At 39.6% G+C, this 24,513-nt stretch overlaps 2 protein-coding genes and 1 long non-coding RNA gene across 5 annotated transcripts in view; 1 reads left to right on the top strand and 2 right to left on the bottom strand.

The window, feature by feature from the left end:
* Positions 1–2,958, bottom strand: part of rapgef5b (Rap guanine nucleotide exchange factor (GEF) 5b) — a 71,362-nt gene extending 68,404 nt beyond the window's left edge. For both annotated transcript variants that reach the window (XM_035426104.1, XM_035426112.1), the window contains exon 1: positions 2,341–2,958. In XM_035426104.1, coding sequence (XP_035281995.1) covers positions 2,341–2,505 — 165 coding nt within the window. In that variant the 5' untranslated portion in view covers positions 2,506–2,958. The remainder of the gene's footprint in view (positions 1–2,340) is intronic.
* Positions 2,959–3,084: 126 nt separating this feature from the next.
* LOC118231838 lies at positions 3,085–14,328 on the top strand. Of its 2 annotated transcripts, XR_004766165.1 has the most exons (4): positions 3,085–3,567; positions 6,023–6,077; positions 7,481–7,631; positions 10,017–14,328. It is a non-coding gene; the product is annotated as an uncharacterized LOC118231838 (long non-coding RNA). The 2 variants fall into 2 exon arrangements; XR_004766164.1 differs by having other exon boundaries at positions 7,481–14,328.
* A 1,541-nt stretch (positions 14,329–15,869) lies between these two features.
* Positions 15,870–21,391, bottom strand: si:ch211-254p10.2 (solute carrier family 40 member 1). The gene is given in 10 exon segments (XM_035426124.1): positions 15,870–16,179; positions 16,683–17,198; positions 17,201–17,362; positions 17,697–17,957; positions 18,527–18,653; positions 19,249–19,364; positions 20,063–20,113; positions 20,116–20,221; positions 21,027–21,094; positions 21,295–21,391. Coding segments are annotated over 10 exon segments (1,764 nt in total). The 3' UTR covers positions 15,870–15,919.
* Between the last annotated feature and the right edge of the window lie 3,122 nt (positions 21,392–24,513).

The raw sequence follows: 24,513 nt of genomic DNA, 5'->3' as shown, positions 1-24,513 counted from the left end.
CATGTTTACATCCGCTCGCTTCATACAAAGCTGTGGTGTGATTGGATGCGATATGAAAGGTCAACTTCAAACAAGGTCAAAGTTCAAACGATTTGAACTTTGTAGATTGCAACTCTGATTTAATTTTGGGCTGTGCCCTACATCAGGCTTAGTGTTGCTGCCAAGTCGAGCATCAATGCTCTCTCCATAGGAATGTAAAGGTTTGATGCTGTGTTGAGTGTTTTGACACTGATCATGTGCAAACAGCTGTATTCCTACTTGGAATTTAAAAAAATCCACAAGATTATTTTGGAATTATTCTGATTATTACTCTAGCTCCAGTTAGCCTAATTAACAAACAAAAAATGAAGGACAAATCTGATATAGCATTTCACATCAATATTCATAAAGGGTAGCTGCATAAAATTAGAGAATTCATTGATATTAATTTTTCTTACTGAAAGTGTGAGTGAATTTACATCTATTTGCAGTGAGTCATTATGCACAATGAAAGCACTGCAGGTTCCTGTAGTGCTGGGGGGAATAGGGTTTGTCAATGCTATTTAACCTTACAAGCCATAGAATATTCAAGTATCAAACTATGCTTATCCATATTTAAAACCAGCTCACAATATTTCTAATGGCAGCAAGGCAGCACCTTATGAATGTCTGAGAAATATACACATACACGTGAACAAGTAGGCTACTCTTCAAAAGCGTACCACTGTTGCAAAGTTCATTCCCTAGTGGCGCAAAGCAAACAGCCTGAAGCAGTAATATCTTTTAAATAGCCTGCTCATAGCAAACTAAATGTGTTAAGTAGTCCCTTATGTGATCTTAAAATCTTCTACCAAGAAATGTGGCTTCACGGCTTTTGTTTTGGGCAAACTCCCACTTGACACACAGAATATCAATGCCTGAATGCTCAGAGTCTCATAATGAAACACCCTAGTTATGATGAAATGCTGACAGGCTGCAGAATAAAAATAATGTGCATTGGCAAACACAGAACAATATCAATCAGGGATCTGAGGGACCAGGGGGTGCATGGGTCAGCCATTTCATTCAAAGGCATTACCTTTCCAAAGTTAATATATTATGTGCTTAACAGAAATTACAGTGGGAGGCCCACTGGTAATAAAAAAATACACATTCAAACCCATTTCAATACAAAGTAGCCTATATAACCAGACAACTTTCATCTGCTTTCGACTTGCATGGACAAGCATCAGTACTGTATGAACATAATAATCAATAACCAAAAAAAGCAAAACAATTACAACACAAATCAAAATCGAATTGTGGATCAAAGCAACAGCTAGTGAGGAACATCTGATCACGATCAGATTCAGAAAAAAAGCTTCTGTCCGCAAATGGGTTATGATAAGATGTGTGTGAAAACACATTGCTAGTACTGTTTGGAAATGCTGACTGAATGCTGTATTGTGTTTGATCGGTCTGTGACACCGGACATAACTAGTTTGATCAGATGTATCACGTACATCTGTTCATTTTCAACCGATTCTGCATCCGAATGCTGTTCGGTCCATTTTAGCATGAGCAGGAAAGGGGAATCCCATCTAACACTGGTTCTTACACGCGGGTAGCCCCCAAACACTGCACCAGTGTGATGTCTTTAAAATTTTTGCTGTTATATTTTCGTTATATCACCTCAAGTGACCACTAGAACTGAAGAGGTTAAAATGAAAAGGTAAACACATATTGACTAGGTTCGCGAAACCAAGCCTCAACATCTAGGCTACATTAGGCTATCATTCATTACGGCCACTTTCATTTTACCGCCCATCTACTCTGCTCTGTGTATTCTCTGTACTCAGCTGTCACGCCCACGCTGAATTATTTGTAGCCAATTAAATCTTTATTGCTAGGTACATTTCATTTTTTAACGAAAATATGCTTGGCAGCACCTCTGAGAAGGTGAGTAAGCTATCGATACCGTGCATTTAGTTGAATAAATGGAAAACGAGTAAGGTAACGTAACGGTGCGTGGGACGTGTAATATTTTTGCCTTTGATATGGTGGATTCATAAAAATAAAATCGAACAATTACAATAAACCATTAATTCATTAAACGTTGGTTAACATAGTTCATTAGGATATGTGGATTTATTATTTTATTTGTTTACGTTTTTGTTTATAACATCAATGGTAAATACGATTAACTGCAGAAGCAGGCATCCATAGCTGTCCATATAAGGAACCTACACCCACACCCGTATTATATCGATATATTCTGGCTTGCGTTGCGCTACAGCAAGACAGGAGTGTTCATATAGGATAGTAGGCTACAAAGCGTAAAAAGCTGAATTGAAACTGTATAGATCACGGTGCGTTACTTACAGCCTCCACACTTTTCTTCCTCAAATGCAATCCGTGTTTTAACAATCCTGGTAGATCTCTGATCTTCTGCTTCAACTGGACTTGCTCCTTTGCGTTTTTGTTCCACCGCCAGGCTGTCAAGAGTCCGTCTTCCGATGCACTCGGCATGCCTTCTGCTTCCCCCATCTCCCCTACAACACTCACAGAGAACCGCTTCGGAACTGCATTCTCCCTCTTAGTATTTTATCCATCTGCAACGAGCTTTCTGACGACCGGGTTCCTGCATCACGCGACGCTGCTCCACCCAGCGCTATTCTGCATTTTCTGTCATAAGAGTGTCTATATATAACGTGGGCTGAGCTCATCCACAGGTGCAAATATCACACTGAAAACACGGCTATCTTGTCCGGGGAAGAAACGCAAAACTGTGTCTTCCGTGTCCTGGCGTGTTTCCCCCATTCGTCCAAATAAACAGCGCAAATAGAAAACGTGGACAAGTGTGAATGCGGGAACACCGAATGTCCTTTTCGCCGTCACTGACGAAGGGTTCTTGAACAACAGCAGCGTTATAAATAATTCACACCTTGTCGGAAATGGTAAACGAATTGGTACATGGCAGCGTGTGGCTCCCGGTCATGGCGATGAGCTGGAGATCTGTGCTTTAGGTAGTGTCAGGTGAACGTACGTGTCGAGTTGACACTTCCTGTTTGAAACCTACAGGATCAACATTGTTCCTATCGGACCTGATTCCTCGCTTACCTCTGTAACGAACCCATTGATATCTTAACATTTAACACATTAAAATGAAGAAGGCTGATTTATAGCACGAAGCTTAAGGTTTAACCTTACTGGATAAGTAACCCTTATCGTTTAAATATATGCCCTTAAGATAATGTGTTAAATGTGTTTGATCTAACCGAGTGCCGTTTAAAATATGAATTTACCTATGTAAAGCGCTAGTGCACAGAAAATATCCGACTATGGGGGTTGGTCAACATTACCAAAGCTAGCTGATTATTTGCACCGCTATGGGTAGCTATTGCATTTGTAGTGCGTTAAGGCAGATACAATGGACCAATGTCTACTACATGCAGGGCTGTAAGGCCTTCTGACATCCTGAAAATGGCCCATGGACAGAGAGAATGTGGTCCCCCTCGAACCTGCTATTCTGCATATTTATGAAATGAGCTAAGCCTAGAATATAAAGAGGACCAGGACCTCAAAGAGCCATCTGCATTGTTATTTCAGGTATGTATGATTTTATGTGAACTTTGGGCACTGCTGTCATATGCTTGAATAAGTTAATTGTAAATGTTTAATTAAAATGTCCAGCAATGTAAAATGTCTGATGTGTAAGTCACCCTGGATAAGAGCATTGTTTACAAACAAGCCTGTCAAGCCCAGGCCCAGGTGCACAAAGGTAAGGGGAGCCCTCAATCGCCCTAAAATCAGGCGCATCTTAGTGCTGGGCTAACAAGAAAGAAAAAAAAAAAAAAAACAGCACTCACATCAACCCTTTTCAAATAAGATTGGACTCCCATGCTCTAGAGCAGTGGTGACCAACCCTGTTCCTGGAGACTTACCATCCTGTAGGTTATCACTCTACCCCTAAAAAGCAAACCTCATTCAACAGCTAGAGAGCTTGTTAAGCTGCTAATTAGTAGAGTCAGGTGTGGCAAATTTGGGTTGAAATCCTTTGGGATGGTAGCTCTCCAGGAACAGGGTTGGTTACCACTGTGCTAGAGGGTGTTTCTAGTGCCTAGAGCAGTGGTCACCAACCCAGTTCCTGGAGAGCTACCGTCCTGTAGGGTTTCACTTCAACCCTAATTTGGCACAGATGACTCTACTATTTAGCAGCTGAACAACATCCCTAGCTGTTGAATGAGGTATGCTTTGTTAGGGTTGGAATGAAAACCTATAGGATGGTAGATCTCCAGGAACACGGTTTGTTGCCACTGGCCTAGAGATCACATGAACTATTTATAGATCAATGAATCTTTTTCTAGTTTGATATTTTACTTATGGAGAGGTGAATGGTGTGGTTGAAAAGGGTGAGTTGTTATGTCGCTAGTTTTTTTTTTTTTCATTTGTTCGGTTCATGAAAAAACTGTTCACAAATCTGTGTGCTGTTTAGTAGCCCTAGATACACCCTAGTGTTAATGTTGTGAGTCTTTTCCATGCTGCTGGTATACAAAAAAATGCAGCAGTAAGGCACCTATATCAGTAGTGAAATTTAATTTTGATCACATTTCCTATAATGACCTACAATTCATGCCTCCTGACCACCTTCAAGTTTTATCATCTCTTCTTAGTCTGGATTAATTTTGCAGATGTGATACCAAGTCTGAAAATTTCCACCAGGACAATTTGTTTGTACTTGAAAGCCTTACAAGTAAGGGGTTAGGGGTGCAGGATGGGGGTTGGATGCAGGTTGGGTGGGGTTGTTGGAGTGACAGAGAACATGACAGTCCTCAGCATAGCACAGGTCATAGGGTTCATCTACTCCTTTCTATAATTCAGACGTTGAACAATTCTGCTCAGGCATAAAAAATGTATGGCAGGTTTAAATATTTTCTAGCTCTAAGTGCTTCTTGCCACACTGAGTAGAGAGGGAATTCTCAGTATAGTGCCACATCCAATGTGCATTGAAGACACTGCACTCAAGACTATTTTTGACCATGTCTCGAGAGTAAGTGTAGGCGAACAACGTGACACAGTGCTAGCCGTTAAACAACTTGAGATTGAGCCCTGGCTTTTCGGAGCTGAGAGTAATGTGAAGGAATAATTGAAAACATAATTGCCCTCACAGTTTAAGCAAAAGACACAGAAAGCAAACATTTACATCTAGGAGGGCTTCCACAGTGAAAAAATGTAACTTAATTTTGTTGCGAAAAGATACATTTTTCACAGGAAAAGACATTAGGAAAGACATTTTTATTCAGTTTAATGAGAGTTGCTAACGCCGTGGTATTCTCATATTTTATAATTATGTTGCATTTCCAAAATATATAACGTTTCCTGCAAACATTACGATGTCTATGTCTGTGAATGCTATATTCATAAACCAATACACACTCAAGATGTGCTTTGCATTTTTTCAGTGAATACTGCTGTAAAGTTAAGGGTTATCTTGTGCTTTTGCTACTTTGATAAAGAATCCATTATCAATGTTGTGCACAGGTACTGTACAAGGTTCACAGTTCTACATTTGGGTTTTTTATCAGTGAGTAAAATAAGACGATGTGATCACCACAGCCTCACCAATTACACCAATCAAATTTGGGCACGGGTAGTGACACACCAAGAGTAAACACATTTGTGCAGTGAGCACACAAGTCCATCCTCCCATGGCTTGAACAAATGTCACCCAGCATAACCTTGAATAAACACGAAGAGCCAGATCTGCACGGCAGTCAGTAGCAAAACCATTGTCTGTCAATGGGCAATTTATGTGTATTGTATATACAGCAACGGATCCGACCCAGTGGTTTTTCTATGATATTGATAAGCTGATATTGTGGTAGGCCCATTCAGAGCATACTGTACCTTGAACTGTAAAGATCATCATGGTCTGATGTCCCTCAGCACAAATAGTGACAGTAGAGAACAGCATCTGGTCAGGCTGTAAATGTACAGATTGCTTTCTCTTTGTTCCTTTCAAGTTACTTGTTGCGTAAAATAACAGACACCCCATACTTTGCAGATCCATAGGATTGGTTGGGGGTAAAAGAAGAAAATCCACATGACCAGCAAGAAAGGTGAATCAAGGATTCAATAACAAAGGAAAAGTAACAAAAATCACACAATGTTACTGTTTAACACACTCAAATTGTATACAGTTACAACAGTTACAATTAAATGATAATTAATTATAAGTACAATAATGATATATTTGCCTAAAGGAATGCAGCTCTAATTTTACCTCTGAATTGCATAGCTTTTCTGGGAAATAAAGTTAAATTCAGGTTTTCCACATAGTTTGAATGAGCTCATTTGAATGCAATGTGAAACTGCATTGCATTGATGAGGACAATGCAAAATAGATCTCCACCAGGCAAGTACGAGATGGTGTTCCTGACTTCATCCTGTGTTGTGAGATACATTACCATTCACCACTTTTGTTATGATGCATAACATTACATTACATTTATTTGGCAGACGCTTTTATCCAAAGCGACGTACAAAAAGTACATTTCATGGTCATAGACAACTGCTAAACACAGGTTCAGTGAGGTACAATACTTATTTTGTACAGCTATTTCTAGCCAAGAACACAGTTTAGTTCACACAGTGAACACTATTCAGACCTATCCTCTGCAAAGCCAACTAGGCAGAAGAATAAGCTACAGTATTAGCATATACAGCATAATTATTGATGGATATTGAAAAGCATCAGACTATTCATTAGGCCTGTCATGATGTACTCAACCAAACTTTTCCCCTTGTGTTCCAATGAAAGGGTTAATGTGCAATTTGGGTTTTTTATTAACTTGTAAATATGTGACTTAATTAAAATCAGATACAACTGATAGCATTGTGGCACACTTAATTATTCCACTATAATGCTGAAATTTGTCTGCCATGCTCTTCTTATACATTAGCACCAAATGGTAGTATAGATTTAGATATAGATTTTTCTCACTTGCCAGGTTGCCATGCTTGCCATAAATGTAAGGTGCCCTGATTTATGATGCCATTGGTATACGGAGGAAAGGGTGACCAAGCCTTAAGCTTGTTGAGACTGAAATTGGAATTGAAAGTGGTCACTTTGTATGATGGGTGTAACAGAGATGAAGAATTTGAATACAATTGAAAACAAAATGAACGTATGTCTCACTGCCTCTGGATTCACTAAAATCTCTCGTCTGGATGGAGATCAGGAATGGTATGCATGGGGGACTGAATGTGGGACAGCATTCGGGTTTGTCAGGGTGCATGTCCGAGCTTAAAAAAAACGTGAATAATGTCATACTTTTATTTCAAAACTCGTCAGTGTCTCCTAATCTCTGTGAGTAATATCTGGTTCAGGTTACTGCAGCTACATGCATATTTTAGCAAGCACTCCAAAGTACAGAGAGCAAAGAGATACCCTGCTCTGGACTGAGGGCATCATTACTGTGCACAATTTCTGTGCATATTTTCTGCTCTTTATTTCATCCAGATGGCTCATCTCATTACCCCGGCGCTGCATCAGTTCGCCCCACGCACTATGAAAATCAGTGATTTGGGCATAGCTGCACAGCAGTACGTCCTCAACACAGCCCCGCGTCTCTCCGATCCCCCGCAAGCACGTTCGGCGCTTCTCTTCTCAGGTGAGCGCTCACGCAGTTCGCAGCCTTCAAAGTCGTCACTGTGCGCTGCGGCTGCCCCCCCCGGAACGGGAGCTGCTTCCCTTTTAATCCCCAGCAGCTGTGGAGCTCGCTGAGAGCGGCTCATTGTTCCTGTACTGCAGGCAGGTCTGTGTGGTAAACAAAAGGCTGACCTCCCTGCCCTAGGCACCGTAGCAGACTGACAGCGCAGTCACCACAGCTTCCCATACACACAGCACATCTGTTTCTGCATTAGACACCACAGATAGTATCTCTTTCACCATGTCTTTCCCTCTGTCTAGTGTATCTCTGTCTCACGCTATCTGTAGTGGCTAGTTCTCTCTCGCTCTTGCTCACTGTCTGTCTTTCTCCCCCTGTCTGTCTCTGTCAAAATATTCAAATATGAAAGTTAGGATGAATTCATTGGCTTGTTGAGGTGTCATTCAGCTGTCCTTATGAGTGTTTCTTGGTGGGGCTCTTGAAATTGCAGGCAGCGGACTAACAGTAAAGTGCACTTTCGCTATATTTTCAAGAAGAAACTTAGAACTTAAGTCTAAAATACTTAAGTCTACAATTTATGATACAAGGTTTATATGTTGTTTGTGAATGGTATAATTAAAGAATAGTTCAAGGAAATACTACGAGCGTACTTAAAATGGACCAGTTTAGTTTTTTTTTATAGTACTGTAAAATATACTTTAAAATAAACTTGATGTACTTAAGTATACTTAAAAACATTAACTTTTATGTCCTACTTTTTGTAAGGGGTACTTTAAGACTTGGCAAACTGAAGACAGCAGAGAGCTTGAACTATTTTTAAACATGAGAGGGATAAGGGATTTACACCAGGAAACTGTTGACAAAAAGCAATTCAATTTCATGTGTTAAATCCTTTGTCAGCAAACAATTAAAGGTGGCTGACACAAGATGGAGGGCTTGATAAGCTGTAAATACAAAATTTCTACCATTTTGGAAACCACCAAAAGCTAGTTGATGACTTCCTGTGGAGGATTGTACCTGATTGAGTACACTATTGCAACCGATTGCTAAGTTCCCCTATTTATCTGAGTGTTTTTGTCTTTTTGGTGAATGTGCTGGCTTTTGGATATTTGTGTAAAGTGCACTTTAAAGTGCAAGAAAATAAATGCTGTTGGTGTTAATTAGTCAGGCTCAGCTAAAAGATGCATGTTGTGTGAAATGGCAGATGCTCATGTGTATTGTGTTGCCCCCTAATTTTTTAGAGAACATATTTTCTTTGTCCTCTCTCTTTTACTTTCTCGGTATATATACAGTGTGTAAATTTGAATAAAAGAGTGGAAAAGCATCAGAAATGCAGCTGCTTCCATACAGGTGTACTTTATGATACAATTAAGCAATTAACATCCTCCTAGCATGCTCTGTGGACTGTTGAAAAATGCTGAGCAGGCCCAGTTGACCTTGATTTTGGATGGCAAGATGGCAAGAGAAAACAACTCAAGTGACTTTGAAAGAGGGTTCATTATTGAAGTGTGGTCACAAAGACTGCTCAGCTGGGTAGTGTTTCAAGAGTAACAGTGACTAAAGTGACATCTGCATTTAGATCCATTTAGAGACTAAGGAGCATTGAAGCTGCTCTGGTGGCTCATGGTGTCTCAACATGCTACTCAGACTCTTTATGTTGGTTTTTCCTTTAATTTGTCACTCGTCTGTGTATATATGTAGAATTATCTGTCGTTGTTATCTTTTGCTATCTGTCTCTAGTCTGTCGCTTTCGTTATCTACGAAATCATTATCATTGTCTATTGTGCAGTCTGCCCCGAAAGCTGGTGTCTTCATGTAATCTCGAAAGGCTATCGCCTCATACCAGATGAAGGATATCAGTAGGGTGACCAGACGTCCTGCTTTTCCTGGGACAGTCCTGTATTTCAGCCTCTTTTCATGTGCCCTGACTTATTCAGAGAACATCTTGATTTGTCCCGTATTGTATTTGTATTATATTTCATTGGGTTTTTTCACTGTAGTTGACATCATTGTACAATCTCATTGCATTATGTACTTGGTCCTCCAGGAATCTGGGAACCTAGAGATCACAATCATAGTCTTTCAATGGCAGTCAGTATGCTGAAGCAGCTTGTCACTGATATAAACAGCACTGAAAACCCAAACCTCATGGGCCCTTATGGAAGAACAATATGAACCTGCCTAGAGATGTACATCAGATTTAACTGTGTGTGATATATTTATTTATCATATTTAATATAATATATTTTTTGCACATTATAGTCACATAAAGGCTCATTGTTATGCTCACATAAAAGCTTTTGTGTCTCCATTGATAATTTTGATTGTTGATATGTGGCGTGGTATGCATTTTTTTGATGTTATCATGTTCCTTTCATTCACATACAGGTATGAAACAAAGAAAAGAGTCAAACTTGAGTAAACTACTGTGATGAATGAAGAATGTAAGATAAGGGATTGAACATGTGATGTGCAGGTCTGGGGAACATGATGAAGTCTAACTTGTCCAGAAAACAATATACAATGAGGCATATTTATATATAAATGCTGAAGGTAAAATTGATGGATATGTCAAAAAGGTGATTTAGAAACTAGCTGGCGTTTATATATTTCTAGAAAGTGAGCTCTATATACAGTACAATGTGTAGCACTAGCAAAAACCCTGCTTCTCCAGGAGCAAAATTTTTACTTGGAAGTGAGAAGAAAGCTGGCAACAGCTGACCTGAGTTGGCGGCAAGAGCATGCTTGTGCAGCATTTGCAATGAGGCCCGCCCATTCAAAGCCTTGTAAATCAGAATCAGGAGCAGAACTTTGTTGCAAATTTTGAGTTTGAAAAGGAGCCACTGAAGCTTCAAAAGTAGTGCGCAGATGTGTTCACTGGGTTGTGTGTATGAGTGTATTTTTAACAAGCTGTGCCAAGTGCATTATAATCTTGTAGTGGTAAAAATGTGCGACAGAACTCTGAATCACTTAAAGGTGTCAGAGTGATGCTATGGGGATAGCAAGTCAGTAGGGCTGTATTTGTGCAGCCAGGTAAATGAAATTAGACCTCAAATATCAAGATAATGGTTACCAAGGTTTTGCTTCCACCTTGTGGATAAAAATATTCTGCAAAATTTGGGAGTGAGACAAACACTGGTGGAATTTATATTGCTTTGTGAATGCAAGCCTCCATGATACACTCTCGGAAAAGATTCATATTTTATTTTTTGCTTTTTGGGTTATATGAGCTCCTGCTTGAAACATTATAGGGTGTGCTGACAGGATGGTCAGGGCACTGTGCATGTGATAGTAGCACATATATGAACCCAGAGTTGTGCTACATTCCGTCTAAGCAAAAAGTAGCAATAGGGCTGCTTAAATGCATAGCATTTACTGTACAGTTTCAGCTGTGAAACTGAATAAGGGCTGCTGGGAAAATAATAAATGTAATACTAGCTTGTGAATGTCAAGATCACTGGGGTCATGATCCAGTCACTAAGGAAAAGCAGGATGAATCCGTGTTTTTCTCTTTCTTTCACATGATAAATCCATGTTAATTTAGAGTATCTCGTTTCTTAGTATGGAACTTCCCCTACTCTGTGTGTAAATGTACTGCCCGTGCGGCAACTTCCTTGCTCATATGATTTTGTCAATCCAAGGGCAGACACAGTATCAACCGTATAAAGTCAATAATTTATTCAAGCACATGCAAAAAATGAAGGATCTTATTTAATCAGATTTTTATTTAACACAAGACAGCACAATTATGTAATAAGCATATGGAATAACACAATTGTGTCTGTCAAAGCGGATTAAGAGGGGTGGTACCAACAGTAGCTGGAAACTGTATGTTTAATCGAAAAATTCAAATTATCATGGGCCCCAGTATTGTAACCTTGTGAGTGGTGAAAACCTTTATTTCTTCAGTAAATATCCAGCTATGTAAATGGCCAAAATGTAGGCTACAAGATGCAAACTCTGTACATTTCCCTGGGTAATGGTGTCTGCTAAGCAAATAAATAATGTAAGGCAGGAGTTTGTGTGTGCGAGAATAGACTCATTATTGTTTGATAGAGATTTTTACATTCATGGGAGCAGCTGGGAGCCTCAGCCTCTCCCGCTCAGTCTGACAGAGCCTTTCATCCTGGCCAATAACGGTGCCTGTCAGCCACTGAAAACCCTACGCTGCTTCAAAAAACTTCTACATGAAATATTGATGAGCTCCTTTGGAAACTGCTGCAGAGATACAGCCCCAGTCCAACAAAACCACGCTTATGAACAGTGGTCAGTTGCATTAACATTAGGTTGTCCCTTATACGTCCGCTTTTGGTCCCCTATAGGAGCAAAATGATAAGCTGTGCCAGTCTTCTGCACTGTAACAATGAAGAACAATCAACCGTGCTGTTTCATGTAATTTCACTGTATATTAATATCATCAGCATTATTGATCTTTATCCTCATTATTCGACTTTTATGATATAGAGACAGATACACATGACGTGTAAATGAAAATTTGTTATTGCATATGTTCCCAGAATATAAGTGTGTGGTGTGTGTGTGTATGCGTGCGCATGTGTAATCACTTTATAAGAATCTATACGGTCCTGAGTGGCAGTGTGTGTTTTTTCTTGTTGTTTGAATACTGCACTATTGAAATGGGAACATGACCTAGAATATACTGTATTTTACAGACTAATGGGATGTCATATATGTGTAGTACTGAGTAGCATTTGAGATTGACTGAAGTTGGAAGCTCTGTTGGTTCTCCTTACATGCAAAGAACCTTATTCTGTTACCCGAAGTTTAAAGCATTTGTTTTAGACTGTGACTGATCCTGTCATGGAGACAGGCCGTAATGGTTAATGTAATACATTGATTTTGGGGGGATGAAAGGGTCTCTGCTGCTCCCTGCTGGTCAAAAGTAGAGCTGTTAATGTGAAGCATTATTCTCTAGTGTGTTGTAAAATGGAGAACATTGACTACAAAATCTCTCATTGCAAAATAGTTCTGCAGCAATTTCTTTGCAATGTCATTGAGGACATGCATATGTAAACAAAAGTGAAATTTATTCATAGTACTGGAGAGAACTAATTTAGGAGACGGATAAGATGCTTGATGGTAAAGTGAAAAAATGTAGATTAGTACAGTACTGTGACACACCACCCCTATTGTGCTCAGCCGGTGAACGTGGACAAATTTGTTGATGGTTCAGTGCAGGTGTAATGATCTGTTATAACAACGAAAAGTGACTGATAAATACCTTCCACACCTTAAATACACTTATATATATGTGTGTGTGTGTGCGTATTTCTATGTCTGTGTGTGGGTGTATGTGTGTACTTGCATGTCTGTGCGTGTGTGAATGCATATGTTATATCTGCGATCTCTCCTTTCTCCATGGACCAATAAATCCCACACCCACATATCAGATGTCGATTCATAATGGATTTAGATTCAGGGAATAAATGTGACAAATAGTAACCTGTCATGTGAATTGGACTGCAGTTGTATTTTAAGCACATTTTCCTAAAGAGCATACACAAAGACGCAAAAGCTGAGGGAGCCTGGCAGCGTTCCCATTCAAAAGAATTACATCAGAAAGTGGACTTTGGCTGTGTGCTGAAACAGCAAGCCTTTTGATGGCGTTTTCTGTCTCATTCAAACTGAACTGAACGGCTCGAGGACTGCTGAGTGACTCATCATGTAGACGTCAATCATTCATGACTTAGCCTTTATATTCCTTCGGGAACATAGGCCACTGGCCAAACACAGTCACCCCCTTCTGTCCTGGGCAACAGATCTTCGAGGTGTAAGAAGATTTAGACGCATAATCTCCATGTGTCTTTCACTGAGCCTCGTTTCTTCTGCTCTATTCAAAGAGGCTGCTCCCAGGACCAGTGTCTTGGTGCGGTTAGTCATCATTTCTGTCATCATTTTGAAACACCGCACAGGTGATTAGCCTTTTCTCTGCTGCAGTTTTGTCCCAGAAAGAAAAATACTGTAGCCAGGTTTCTGTTAAATAATTTGAACATAATTACAGTAAGATGCCCAGAGTGGCAAAGGGGAAAACTTTTATTACACAACAATAATAGAAAATGAAAGTATATTATCTAAAATCCATGTCTATAATATATATAGTATATTCCCAGCCTGCTGTCGACAACATCTCGTATATGCAAAATGGAATGATGTTGTCTACCAATGATGCTTCAACACAGCTAAAAACAGAAATATGTTCCAAAGCACTCTTTACATAGCAAAATGCCTTGATTTAGAATGGCATGTCTTTGTTGAAAATAAAATGGGAAGATCCCAAGCTGAAATGCACAAAATAGGTCAGCGATTGGCCAAATTTTTGTTCCCTATCTAAATAAATCTAAATAAAATAAAGGCATTTTAATCGAAGAAGGATACTCAGGCATCATCATTTTTATTGGTTACATAATCTTGTTTCAAAGAGCACATTTGAGTACTTGGTTTTTTAAAATCTATTTTGCTGACTAGCATGTTCAAACTCAGATTTCATGTCCAAAGTTGCACTCAATAAGGTGTGCACAGTTAAGACAATTTACTACTGACAACCTTCTGAGTACCCGGTAATTACAAGACAAATAAAAAAAATATGTATTTACACCTTTATGACAGGCATCTTCAAAAAAAAAAAAAAAACAGCATCATTTACTGAACACATATTTATTGGCGCATCTTAAAAAACAATTGAATATGTAAATAGACCACCAAAGCCATTATGAATCTGATTTAACATGTCACAGGAAATTCACCTTTAGAACAAATAAACAAGGAAGCAGTGAGTCGTGCATGTACTGCAGGGCATTAATAGTGGGATGCTTCTCACTGTACAAACAAAACGTGTATTGTATACATTGTACACCTGTAACTGGCCCAGCTACACCACAGAAATATACTGCTCCATGTCCATGTTTTCTAACAAATAAGTCATGTACTGAGGTAAAAGTATGTAGTATTTTAGAATAACATGGATATACAGTGGATATAAGTTTAATAATGTGATTTGAAAGGATTTTTTTGCAAACACTACACTTTATGTTCAGACCTTACATGTGCACTGCTAGCTTTAAAACACATATGTATTTCAAACATATTCCACAAAATTGAAAACAAAAAACAAAACAAAATCTAACTTATTCCTATAACATTTTTAAATTGCATTAATATCACTCTGTTTTTCTATGAAAGAAAGCATGTTTTGAAAGCTTTTTTAGTGAAGTACTACAGCACCTAAGTTCAAATCCTGAGAAAATAGGTTTTACACAATTTAATATTAATTTTTTTTGTTTGTTTGTTATAGTATAACCGGTTTAATTTTAGCAGCTTGACGTCATTTACGTTCAAATGCACGTTCGATTTTTTACTGTGTTACAAGGCACATGTCTTCCTGATTCATCCACTGAGAAAATGGCCAGTTTGTCCTGTTTCTCCTCTGTTTATCAAGTTGGGCTGCTGTCAGCCCCTTAAATAGCACATCCTGGGACACCACTCTCCAAGTTCCCTTTATTTTCCTTTGTGACAAATGTACCTGGATTATTTCCAAGTGGACGGATCAGCAACATGCTTGCCATTTGCCCTGAAAAGATTGAAGACAAATGATTTTGCTTCTAATAGTCTATACAGTTGAGCTCTTCAGTCCTTAACATCTTACAGTCACCATTTCTATAACTTTTTCCATCACAAGTTCCATTATTTTTCAACAGCAACAAAGGCACTGCTGCATATTCCATTCCTGCTGTTTAAGTAACCTTTTGCCCCAGAGCTAAAAAGGTGAAAACGTCTTCCACAAGAAAGCAGATGTGTTTGACCCAAGACATATTGGGGTTATGATTATTTGTGTGTACTGCATAAAATTTTGCGGACCTGTGCTTCCTGGGGTGTCAACCTTCATGGTATCTGCACTTTGTCTGACACATTCATGTCAATCTTCTCCCAGCAGGGGGCAGTGTTTCCTTGCCCTCTTCACCTGAGTTCTTGTCTGTGATGATGGGAAGTAACCCTTGGAGAGGAAAGGAACTGAGAGGGACGGTGACAGACACCTGCAGTGATGTGGAGGAAGCGAATGGCTGCTCGTTGTAGTTCTATTGCATTGTTTGCTTGTTTTTTTTTTTAATTAGAGGGCAGGATAAAACACATTCATTTCTCAGGCACACAGAGAGGGAGAATCCATGCACGTAATGGCAGTTGGGTGCATGTGCAGGTTGGGTTAAGTGGTTTGATTGGTTTATATGTATGTTTGGTGTATATTTGTGGGTATATGTGTGGGTATAGTTTGTTCATTACGTATCCAGCTGGTGTTTCCTCTTGGCCTTACGAGCATACAGGAAGTACATGGTGTGCCCGGTTGTGATGAACAGTACAGAGATGATGACCAGAATGCCAAAGTGCTGTGGTTGGGGTGCTGAGATGACCATGATGAAGTGCAGCAGGTCCATAAGATAGTTCATGGAGCTCTGGACACCGTTGACCACACCCCGCTCCGACTCACAGATGTTCTCCTGCAGGAGCTGGGTCACTGTCAAGTCAAAGGACCAGAGGCCTGCAGGAGGGCAAGACACAGAACTGATGTAAACCACTTAACCTGCCATGTATAAGAAAGCATAAGTCTCTACTTATACTTTTCCCCTTACAGTCTACGGTTGGAATGCAGTCAATAATTTGATTTATTTATCTGTGAGAAATCAAAAACTTTATAACAAATGAGCTGTTGATTTCTGTAAATTATGCAGCAAGTTAAATTGATCTAAGTCAATTTTATGTTTTTTCCTAAATTTACGCCAGTTTACAGCCTCACTGGTTTTACTTAACTAAATAAAATAAGACATTTTATGAGCTATTAACAGCTTTTACTACTACTAGAAATGTTCAATATTTAAATGAGGAAATATTGCCATAATATATTAATACCAGAGCAGACACATTGCTTGAATAATAGCGGAGTACTTAAAACGTAGACTTAGCTGCCAGACGACTCTTAATCACTATTTCCCAGAAGTCCCCTGAGCCCACAAAAAGTTCAAATTCTGAACATGTTGCACTCACCGACCCTCGCCGTGATAACCCCCAGGAACAGGAGAATGATGGAGATGTAGGAGTCTGGAGTGTTGCCGGAGGGGATGTTGTCAAACAGCACAGTGTTGTTGGTCCAGTGGATGGAGGAGCGGTCTGGGAGGAGGGGCTGGTTGCTGCCCCACAGGATCCAGGTGTGCTTCTGGCTCTGCCCCTCCACCCCCCCGGCCCCGGCCGCCGTGCCGTTGGGCTCAGACAGCGGCATCAGCAGGCTGAGGTCCACGGGGCTCCCGGGCGCAAAGACGGAGCACACGCACAGCAGGAGGCAGCCCAGGTGCAGGCAGCTGGAGATGACTCCCGTGTTGACCAGGCCGTACGCTTTCCTCAGCTTGGTGAACATGACCGTTCCCATCAGGCCTGTGATGGCCGACACGCCCATCAGCAGGCTGAGGAGGGAGCCGCTGATGCCCTGAGTGTAGGCGTAGCCCGTGGTGATGCAGTCAAAGCCCAGCACTGTGGTGTAGAGGAAAGCCAGGCCCATGCCTGCCAGAAGACGGGCTGTCGGTAATAAGCCTGCCAGCCCTCCTTGCAGGTGCTCAGGAGACACTTGAACCTCTGAAAGCACACAGGTAGGTTGGTGATCTCCTTCAGGTTCAGGCTGATGTTGCAGTTTCCCTCTGTGAGCTCAGCAGCTGCCCGCAGAGGACAGTCACCTAAGGACAAGACAATAATTAGCCTCCGATGACTAATTATGTAAGGTGCAGCTGCCAGATGACATTTTCAGAGCTAAGCTGACACTTGTTAACATGTGGTTAAGGTGGTGGTAAACATTTAATCTAGATCTCCCATTTTTGAGACTTTCTCTATGCTTCAATTCTTTTTTCTTAAATTCAGAATTTCAATGAAAAATGCGACATAACTTTCATGGATTCTCCATGCCATTGGTGCGTAGTCCTAATAGTAATTCCAGTCTAAATTTTTGTCCATGAACTCAACAGCATCCCACAATGCAACCTCATTCACTAGCCTTACAGGATAGCCCCTCACCTTGTGAGCTTGTCCTGTCTCCGTGACTCTCCAGGAAGTCCTGGTCTTCCTCTTCATCCACCTGCGGTTTGACTGACAGTGCAGGGACAATGCGATAAACTCGAGAAAGGAATATGAACTCCACAATGAGGGACACAAGGTTCCACCCCAAGATAAAGCCACAGCCAACCACATTGGAGGCCAGGGTCATGACCTGCCCAACTGCCAGTGGTGCCAGAATATTGGTCACCTGATCGATCCGCCGCATAGTGGCATTCATCCCTGCAAGAAACCGACGAGACATTATTGAGGACCGGATTCAGAGGTTTGGATGGTAACATACCAATTTAGTTAACTACTGTACATGAGGAAACTGATTTTCCTAAATGTGCTCATCTGGAAATGTCCAATAAAATAGTTATTGGTACTGTCACACAAATCCACCAAGGCACATGGCAAAATTTCAGTAAATTCCAGACGGAAATAAAAGAAAAATTAATTTCTGTTGTCAAATAAACACCAAAGTGCATCCCATTAAGGTGATGTCCAAACATCCAGCTTTATAGTCTGGACGCATTATTAGTTTGCCAAAAACAGGAGCTTGTTATTCCAGACTACTGGCTTGTGTTAAATTAAACTTGAGCCATGCCCTCCAGAGCTTTAATTACGTAGCACTCCTCTCCATTAAACTTCTGGTCACACTTCACAAAACGCCAAAACTCTTTTTTTTGTTCTGAACAGTGTGTTCTGTTCTGTTCTGCTCTGCTACACACTGTTCTGCTATGTGTGTGTATACCAGCTGTGTTGCCTCTGGTCAGTTGTGTAAGGCCCAGGAGGTGGCAGAGTCTCACCAGCAAGGTGGCCCCGGTTGTAACCGGTTATGACGACAATCCAGTCCCTCTGGATGGCAATAGTCAGGGCCGTGCTTGCGAGGTTAGCCACATCTGCCAGGATGATCACCACCGTATAACAAACCACCTTGTGTAAGTCATTAACACGTTAAACAAGACACCACAGAGCAGCTTAGATGCAGCACAACAACAGCATTGACACAATGTAACAGCAACTTCAACAGTCAGAGGATTTTACGTTTGCTGGCTAAGTAAAATAAAGGGTGCCCTAAGAGCGTGTTTGCTGTATCCCAGGCAAAAAAGAAAATTTAATCAGTGGGGCATTACAGAATTTTTTGTCCTTCTGGTCAAGGTATTTTATAGAGGTGAGTAGAATGTTATCTAACCATTTAAAACTATGCTCACTGTAAACTGCATTATCATTCTAGAATGTTTGTAATTTAAAAAATCTGTGTCATTTTGTCATTTCTGTCTGACATTTTTGATAAGTTGAATGAGCAGGCTTTCTTACGTACTCAAAAATATTTCCTGAAGGATTTCTAACGATACAATATTTACATTTTCTGCTATGAACTGTCATTATAAAATGTATGTCTGTTGGTAATTTCAGAGGGGAGTATATTAATGACTCCCCACATACAGTACCTAGTAAAACACTGAATGGCCAGTCTAAATTATTTATGGCAGCAAAATCTCATTTTCATAGGAAGAGGAGTACTTACAGTCAGCCAGCCGTCCCAAATTTGCTCAATCCACTCTTTGTATGAAAACACCAGCATCAGCACAATGCTACACACCGTCACAGAAATGTTTTGAATGAACAAGGATGCATGGGCCACTAAAACCAAGGAGAAGAAATCATGTTTCCTGGATTAGGAATCAAAAAGAGCCAAACCAATTTGCTCCTATTCACCTCATAACCTCTAACTTGTCCTGTGAACCTGGTCCTGTTCCTTAACTCTGTGCTACAGACTTTACTGCAAGGTTGATGTTCCTTCACTTGTCAGTGCATTAAAACTATAAAAAACATAAAACCCTGTGTTAGCAGTGTGTGTACATTAGGCATCTTGTTAAAAAAAAACCGTAGTGTTAAAAAATCCCTTGCATTTCCCAGGCCAATGAATATGTTATTGGAATGTACGATTATTTGTCATTTTATGAGAAAAAATTAAGTGACGCCGTTATAATAAGCATAATTTACAGTGTGGCAACCTTTTAATACAGTAAATGCAAAGGCTCACTAATGCTGTTGCTTCATGCACCTAGCAGAAATGAGCATATAACAGGAGTGAATAAAGTCATGTGATTAAAACAGGACCAGCTCAATGCAAAAAATGGATGAGGCAATTTTAGCATAAAATATTGAAATATTTTGTAAAGTAGGCAACTGCCTTTATTCAGGTCCCTGGGACCTAAATTTAGCAAGTCACACAAGTATGGGCAACATGCTCTCATTACACAAGGACCTTGTCATGAGAACATTAAACTGGTCAGTCTGGCTTCAGATCAGTTTTGCATGGCACAGGCACAGTATACCTTTGTTCCTGGGGTTACGGTCAACCCAGTCTCCAATTAGAGCCCCGAGAGAAGCACTGACCCTGCCACCACAAGGCCGAACACAGCAGTCAGCAGCAAGTTCCGGCCATAGAGCTCGATCAGGAAGACAGAGATGGCAAAGTGCCACATGCGGTCCCCCTGTGGGCAGGAGAGATGCTGATTCACATGAAACTGCGGTCATTTTACGGTCACTTAGATCTACAGTCACATTACTCACACATCAATATTCAGTCAGTTTTGGGCTGGATAACTCTTACAATATCATTTAAATAATACTAATAGTCTATATTTCATGATCATGTCTATTTGAAATTGCAGATTTGGAAGAACTTGAGAAGATGACTATTTCCTTGGCTGGGTTACAGATATGACAGGGCATGCTATAATGAATCAACTCCCGGGAATAGGAATAGATTTTTTCACACTGTGGAGTTAAGAACTGGACTGATTTGTAGGTCAAGGCTTTGGATTAAAGGCCCTTGGCACTCATACAATGAAGGCTTACTGGAGGCACACCAATATCCTACTGGAAGTCCACGAACTTCGGTAGAATGGCAAATGAGCATACTGTAATTCATGCTTCCTCCTTTATTCTTTTCATAGGTTTTGTCTCTTTCTCATTGGATCTCTACAGTTTTTGGACTGGTTTTCACTCATGATTCTATTTATCATCGCTCCATTTTACATCTCTTGCATACAGAAAGAATCATATATGTGGGATTTCCCCCCTCCAGCCCTTACAGCTCAGAGCACGCGTGAGCAGAATGTTTGGGCCATAGCTGAATAGAGTACAGCCTGAAATTTCCTCTGGTGAACCATTTGAACTTCACCCAAACAGTCCTCTTGGGTTGTGGGAGAACAGGCCCCTGCAGTCATAGTGATAGGCATAGCCCCTACTCTAGTTCTTCCGCCTCCTTTTCCATTGGCATAGCGTACTTCTTACCCACATGGACAGTGCTCCACTGACATAGATAAGGAACTTTGGGCCCTTGAGGTAGATGAGTGCAGACCCTTGGAAAACCCATGTTAAAACAGATAGTCAAATAAAATCACACGTCACTTGTATGATTTGTATTTGTTCTCCTACAAATTTGCTCAAGTGGTATAATGAAAAATATAATTCAGTTAGTTGAATTCAGTTAAAGCAAACAGTGCTGTACAGGCAAGTGGTGGGTGGCGAAACAGGCAAGAGTAGGGTTGGATGAGCTCACCTGTTATACTCCTGGACTTCCTGGCCTGCCTGATGTCATCACTCTCAAACTCCACGACAACCCCTCCGCATTGCGCTGCCTCTGCCCTCAGAGACATCACTGGAAAATCAAAGCGGCCATTTTGTGTAAAAAATGATTTATGATGAACTGAGAAATACATACAGTACAATGCATTTTATGTGCCACTGTGGTAATTTTGCAGGAAAAATAATTTATGATTAACAGGGACATTTCAATGAACAATGAAAAAAAGCATTTTCTTTATGTATTTTTGAGGTAATATTTGGCCAGCATCTAACAAGGATATCTTTCTGATATTCTTTATATTGCAGATTATTTTAGCCATAATACTTTTTAATCACTGAACTGAATAATTGCATCATTTCATTTGCAAATGAGAAGTTCATTTTGGTTTAAAAATTCCTAATCTTTAATCCAATAATTGATGTTGCTGGATTATAATCAGAAAGTGTAAAAATGTAAAGTGTATTATTACTATTTGCAAGTGTCTATATTAATCGTACACATTTATTTTCATATTTCATACATTCATGTTTATTTTCTCTAACATTTTCTTCAGTTGGCTAAAAGAGGAATAATCAGTAAAGATATAGAGATACACCATACAATAGGTAACACAAACACTGGTGTTTTGGCACAAAATGGCTACTGTGAGACAGAGTGGGGGAGCGGATGTTTATAAACTGTAGTGCTTATAAAATTCTTGAAATAAGCTATATTATGCAATTTTGTACTTTCTTCGAAGGAATTGACAGCAAACAAGGAGCTGTCCAAATGCCAAAACATTTAATAGGAACAGTTATTTCACCACAGGCTTGTTGCAGCACACATTTCAAGGCCTACTAAGAAGGGTTCTCAGACAAAAAAAACTGCACACAGTGTGCCCATTTGCAGCTGTTTTTGAACTGTCATTCTCATTGTAACCCAGAATACAAAAAAACAAAAATGTGTGGCATTGTGGTCTGATGGTCATTCAGATTTCATTAGAATAGAGAACAAATGTAAACAGTGAGACATAAAAAAATACAAAAATACAACAAGAAGTTTTCCACAGGTTTGTGTGAAAAGTATTGCCCTGAAACCTAACAGGACAACACACACCCAGAGAGCAATTAAGCACACTAAAGTTGAAATTTTTCATTGATAAAACAAGCCATGTATAAAAAAAGAACACCCAAGCAACTCACCTTTGGAATAATATAAGTATGATTCCTAAATGGAGTCCAGCAATGTTGTGTCTTTTTCCATGTATCCAACATGGGGTTACTCCCCTTTCCCTGGGCAGGATTTCAAGCTATAGTAGTTTGAAAGGCCCGATAACATCAGTGTGTAAAAGTGCACCCACCATTGTGTGAAAGTGCCAGAATAGCAGAACGGGCGGCATATAACAAAAGCAGCCAGCATATTCTACAAACACGTGACAGCAGTTGGAACAATGTCACTGTCCGCCCACAAAAAAGGCGCCTCTGTCACTCGTATGACCCACACACGCTCGCATGCACACAGACATACACACAACAGGTTGTGTACACACACACACACACACACACACACACTCAAATACACAAATGGCCACACACAGATAGACAGACACCATGCATGTTTTATATTTACCCATGCATATATGCATATACATGAACACATGCACACATGCATATGCATTTACACACTCACAGTGAGAACCTATTTAATGTCCTTTAGTTAGTTATGCATGTAAAATTATATATATATATATATATATATATATATATATATATATATATATATATAATTGTTCAGTACATTACATAAGATTATATACATTTGGTTAACATATGAGGCCCTTTAGGGTTGTTTCCACCTACTGCATGCAACCATCTGTATATTTGATTATCAAAGAAACACATAAAATTTAGATATCTCTGTCCTTTCACAGATAGTTAGATAGGTGTCTGTCCAATATATATAAAAACCTAGCCAACATTAAACAATACCTGCTGTCCTTCACTTACCAGGAGTGCAGGCAATGGTCTGCCATGATAATCAAGGTTTCTTGAATTGTACTAGCACATACTGTATGTACAATAATTATGTTATGATGTACATCAAGCATAAACGCAAAATACACTTTTACATGTATATTAATTTATACAACAAAATACAAGAAAAAGGCTATTGTATGAATGCGGGTTTTTATTTTTGAAAAAATAAGTTTATTCATGTTCATACTGTTATATATGAAAAATGTTATTACACACTGACTCTCTTTAATATCAAGGTATAACCAGTGCCTCTTACATAATGGCAGATACACAAACAAAATAATAAAACTTTTCTGGTGTGAGGAACAATAGTAATTGGCAAGGAACTTATAAATCAGCCACGACAGGGAGACACATCAACAGCAAAAGCAATCCAGACAAAATCTGAGCACGATGAAACAATGACAGTATCATAAATTGTGTCATTTATGTCATTCATTTACATGCGTATGTCCATTACAACACACAGAACAACACTTTTTTATTGTTAACAAATGCAGTTCCCCTTTTTAAACCATTTGAGCTTCCATTTAATTTAGAATTATTAATACATTTTTGCTATAATGTCGCTGAGATGGAAAAATCAACAGATATATAAATATATGTAATTACAATATTTAATTTTATTGTAATTAATATATTACATATATTTTGGGGCTAGAAAAAGAATTTATCTTGAGATAACGCATTTACATAACATAGCACTTTCATTCTCAAATCTATTCACAGTCTAGCAGATAAGTCAAGCCATCATCAATGTCTACCACTCACATATGTGATGCACAGCAGCCTTTTGGTGCCAGAACACTCACCACACATCGGTTGAGGTGCAAAAAGGAGGAACGCCAAGCCAATTAGACCTGAGGATTTATTTTAATCTCCCATAATGAATCTACTTTATATGTAACACATACTCTGCCAATTCAGAGCTATGTAAGTTGAATAGCAACTGCAGCAATGCAGTTTAAGTACATCACATGACTGCAACAGTACAGTGCCACCTAGAATTTTAACCAGAGCCTTCATGCTTGTTACCTGTTCCTTAGAAACATTGCTACACAGCCACTTTACATTGTTTTGTGCATATGGTATTAAAGTATATACACTGTCCTCACGCAGTGAAGGGATTAAAAATATTTAACCGTGGCGGTGTCTTCTACATAGCCATGGTTATCAT

The sequence above is a fragment of the Anguilla anguilla genome, chromosome 1 (genome assembly GCF_013347855.1).
Source record: "Anguilla anguilla isolate fAngAng1 chromosome 1, fAngAng1.pri, whole genome shotgun sequence".
Taxonomy (NCBI): domain Eukaryota; kingdom Metazoa; phylum Chordata; class Actinopteri; order Anguilliformes; family Anguillidae; genus Anguilla; species Anguilla anguilla.
Note: the sequence above shows the minus strand (reverse complement) of the source record. Positions and strands in the feature narration are given on the sequence as shown.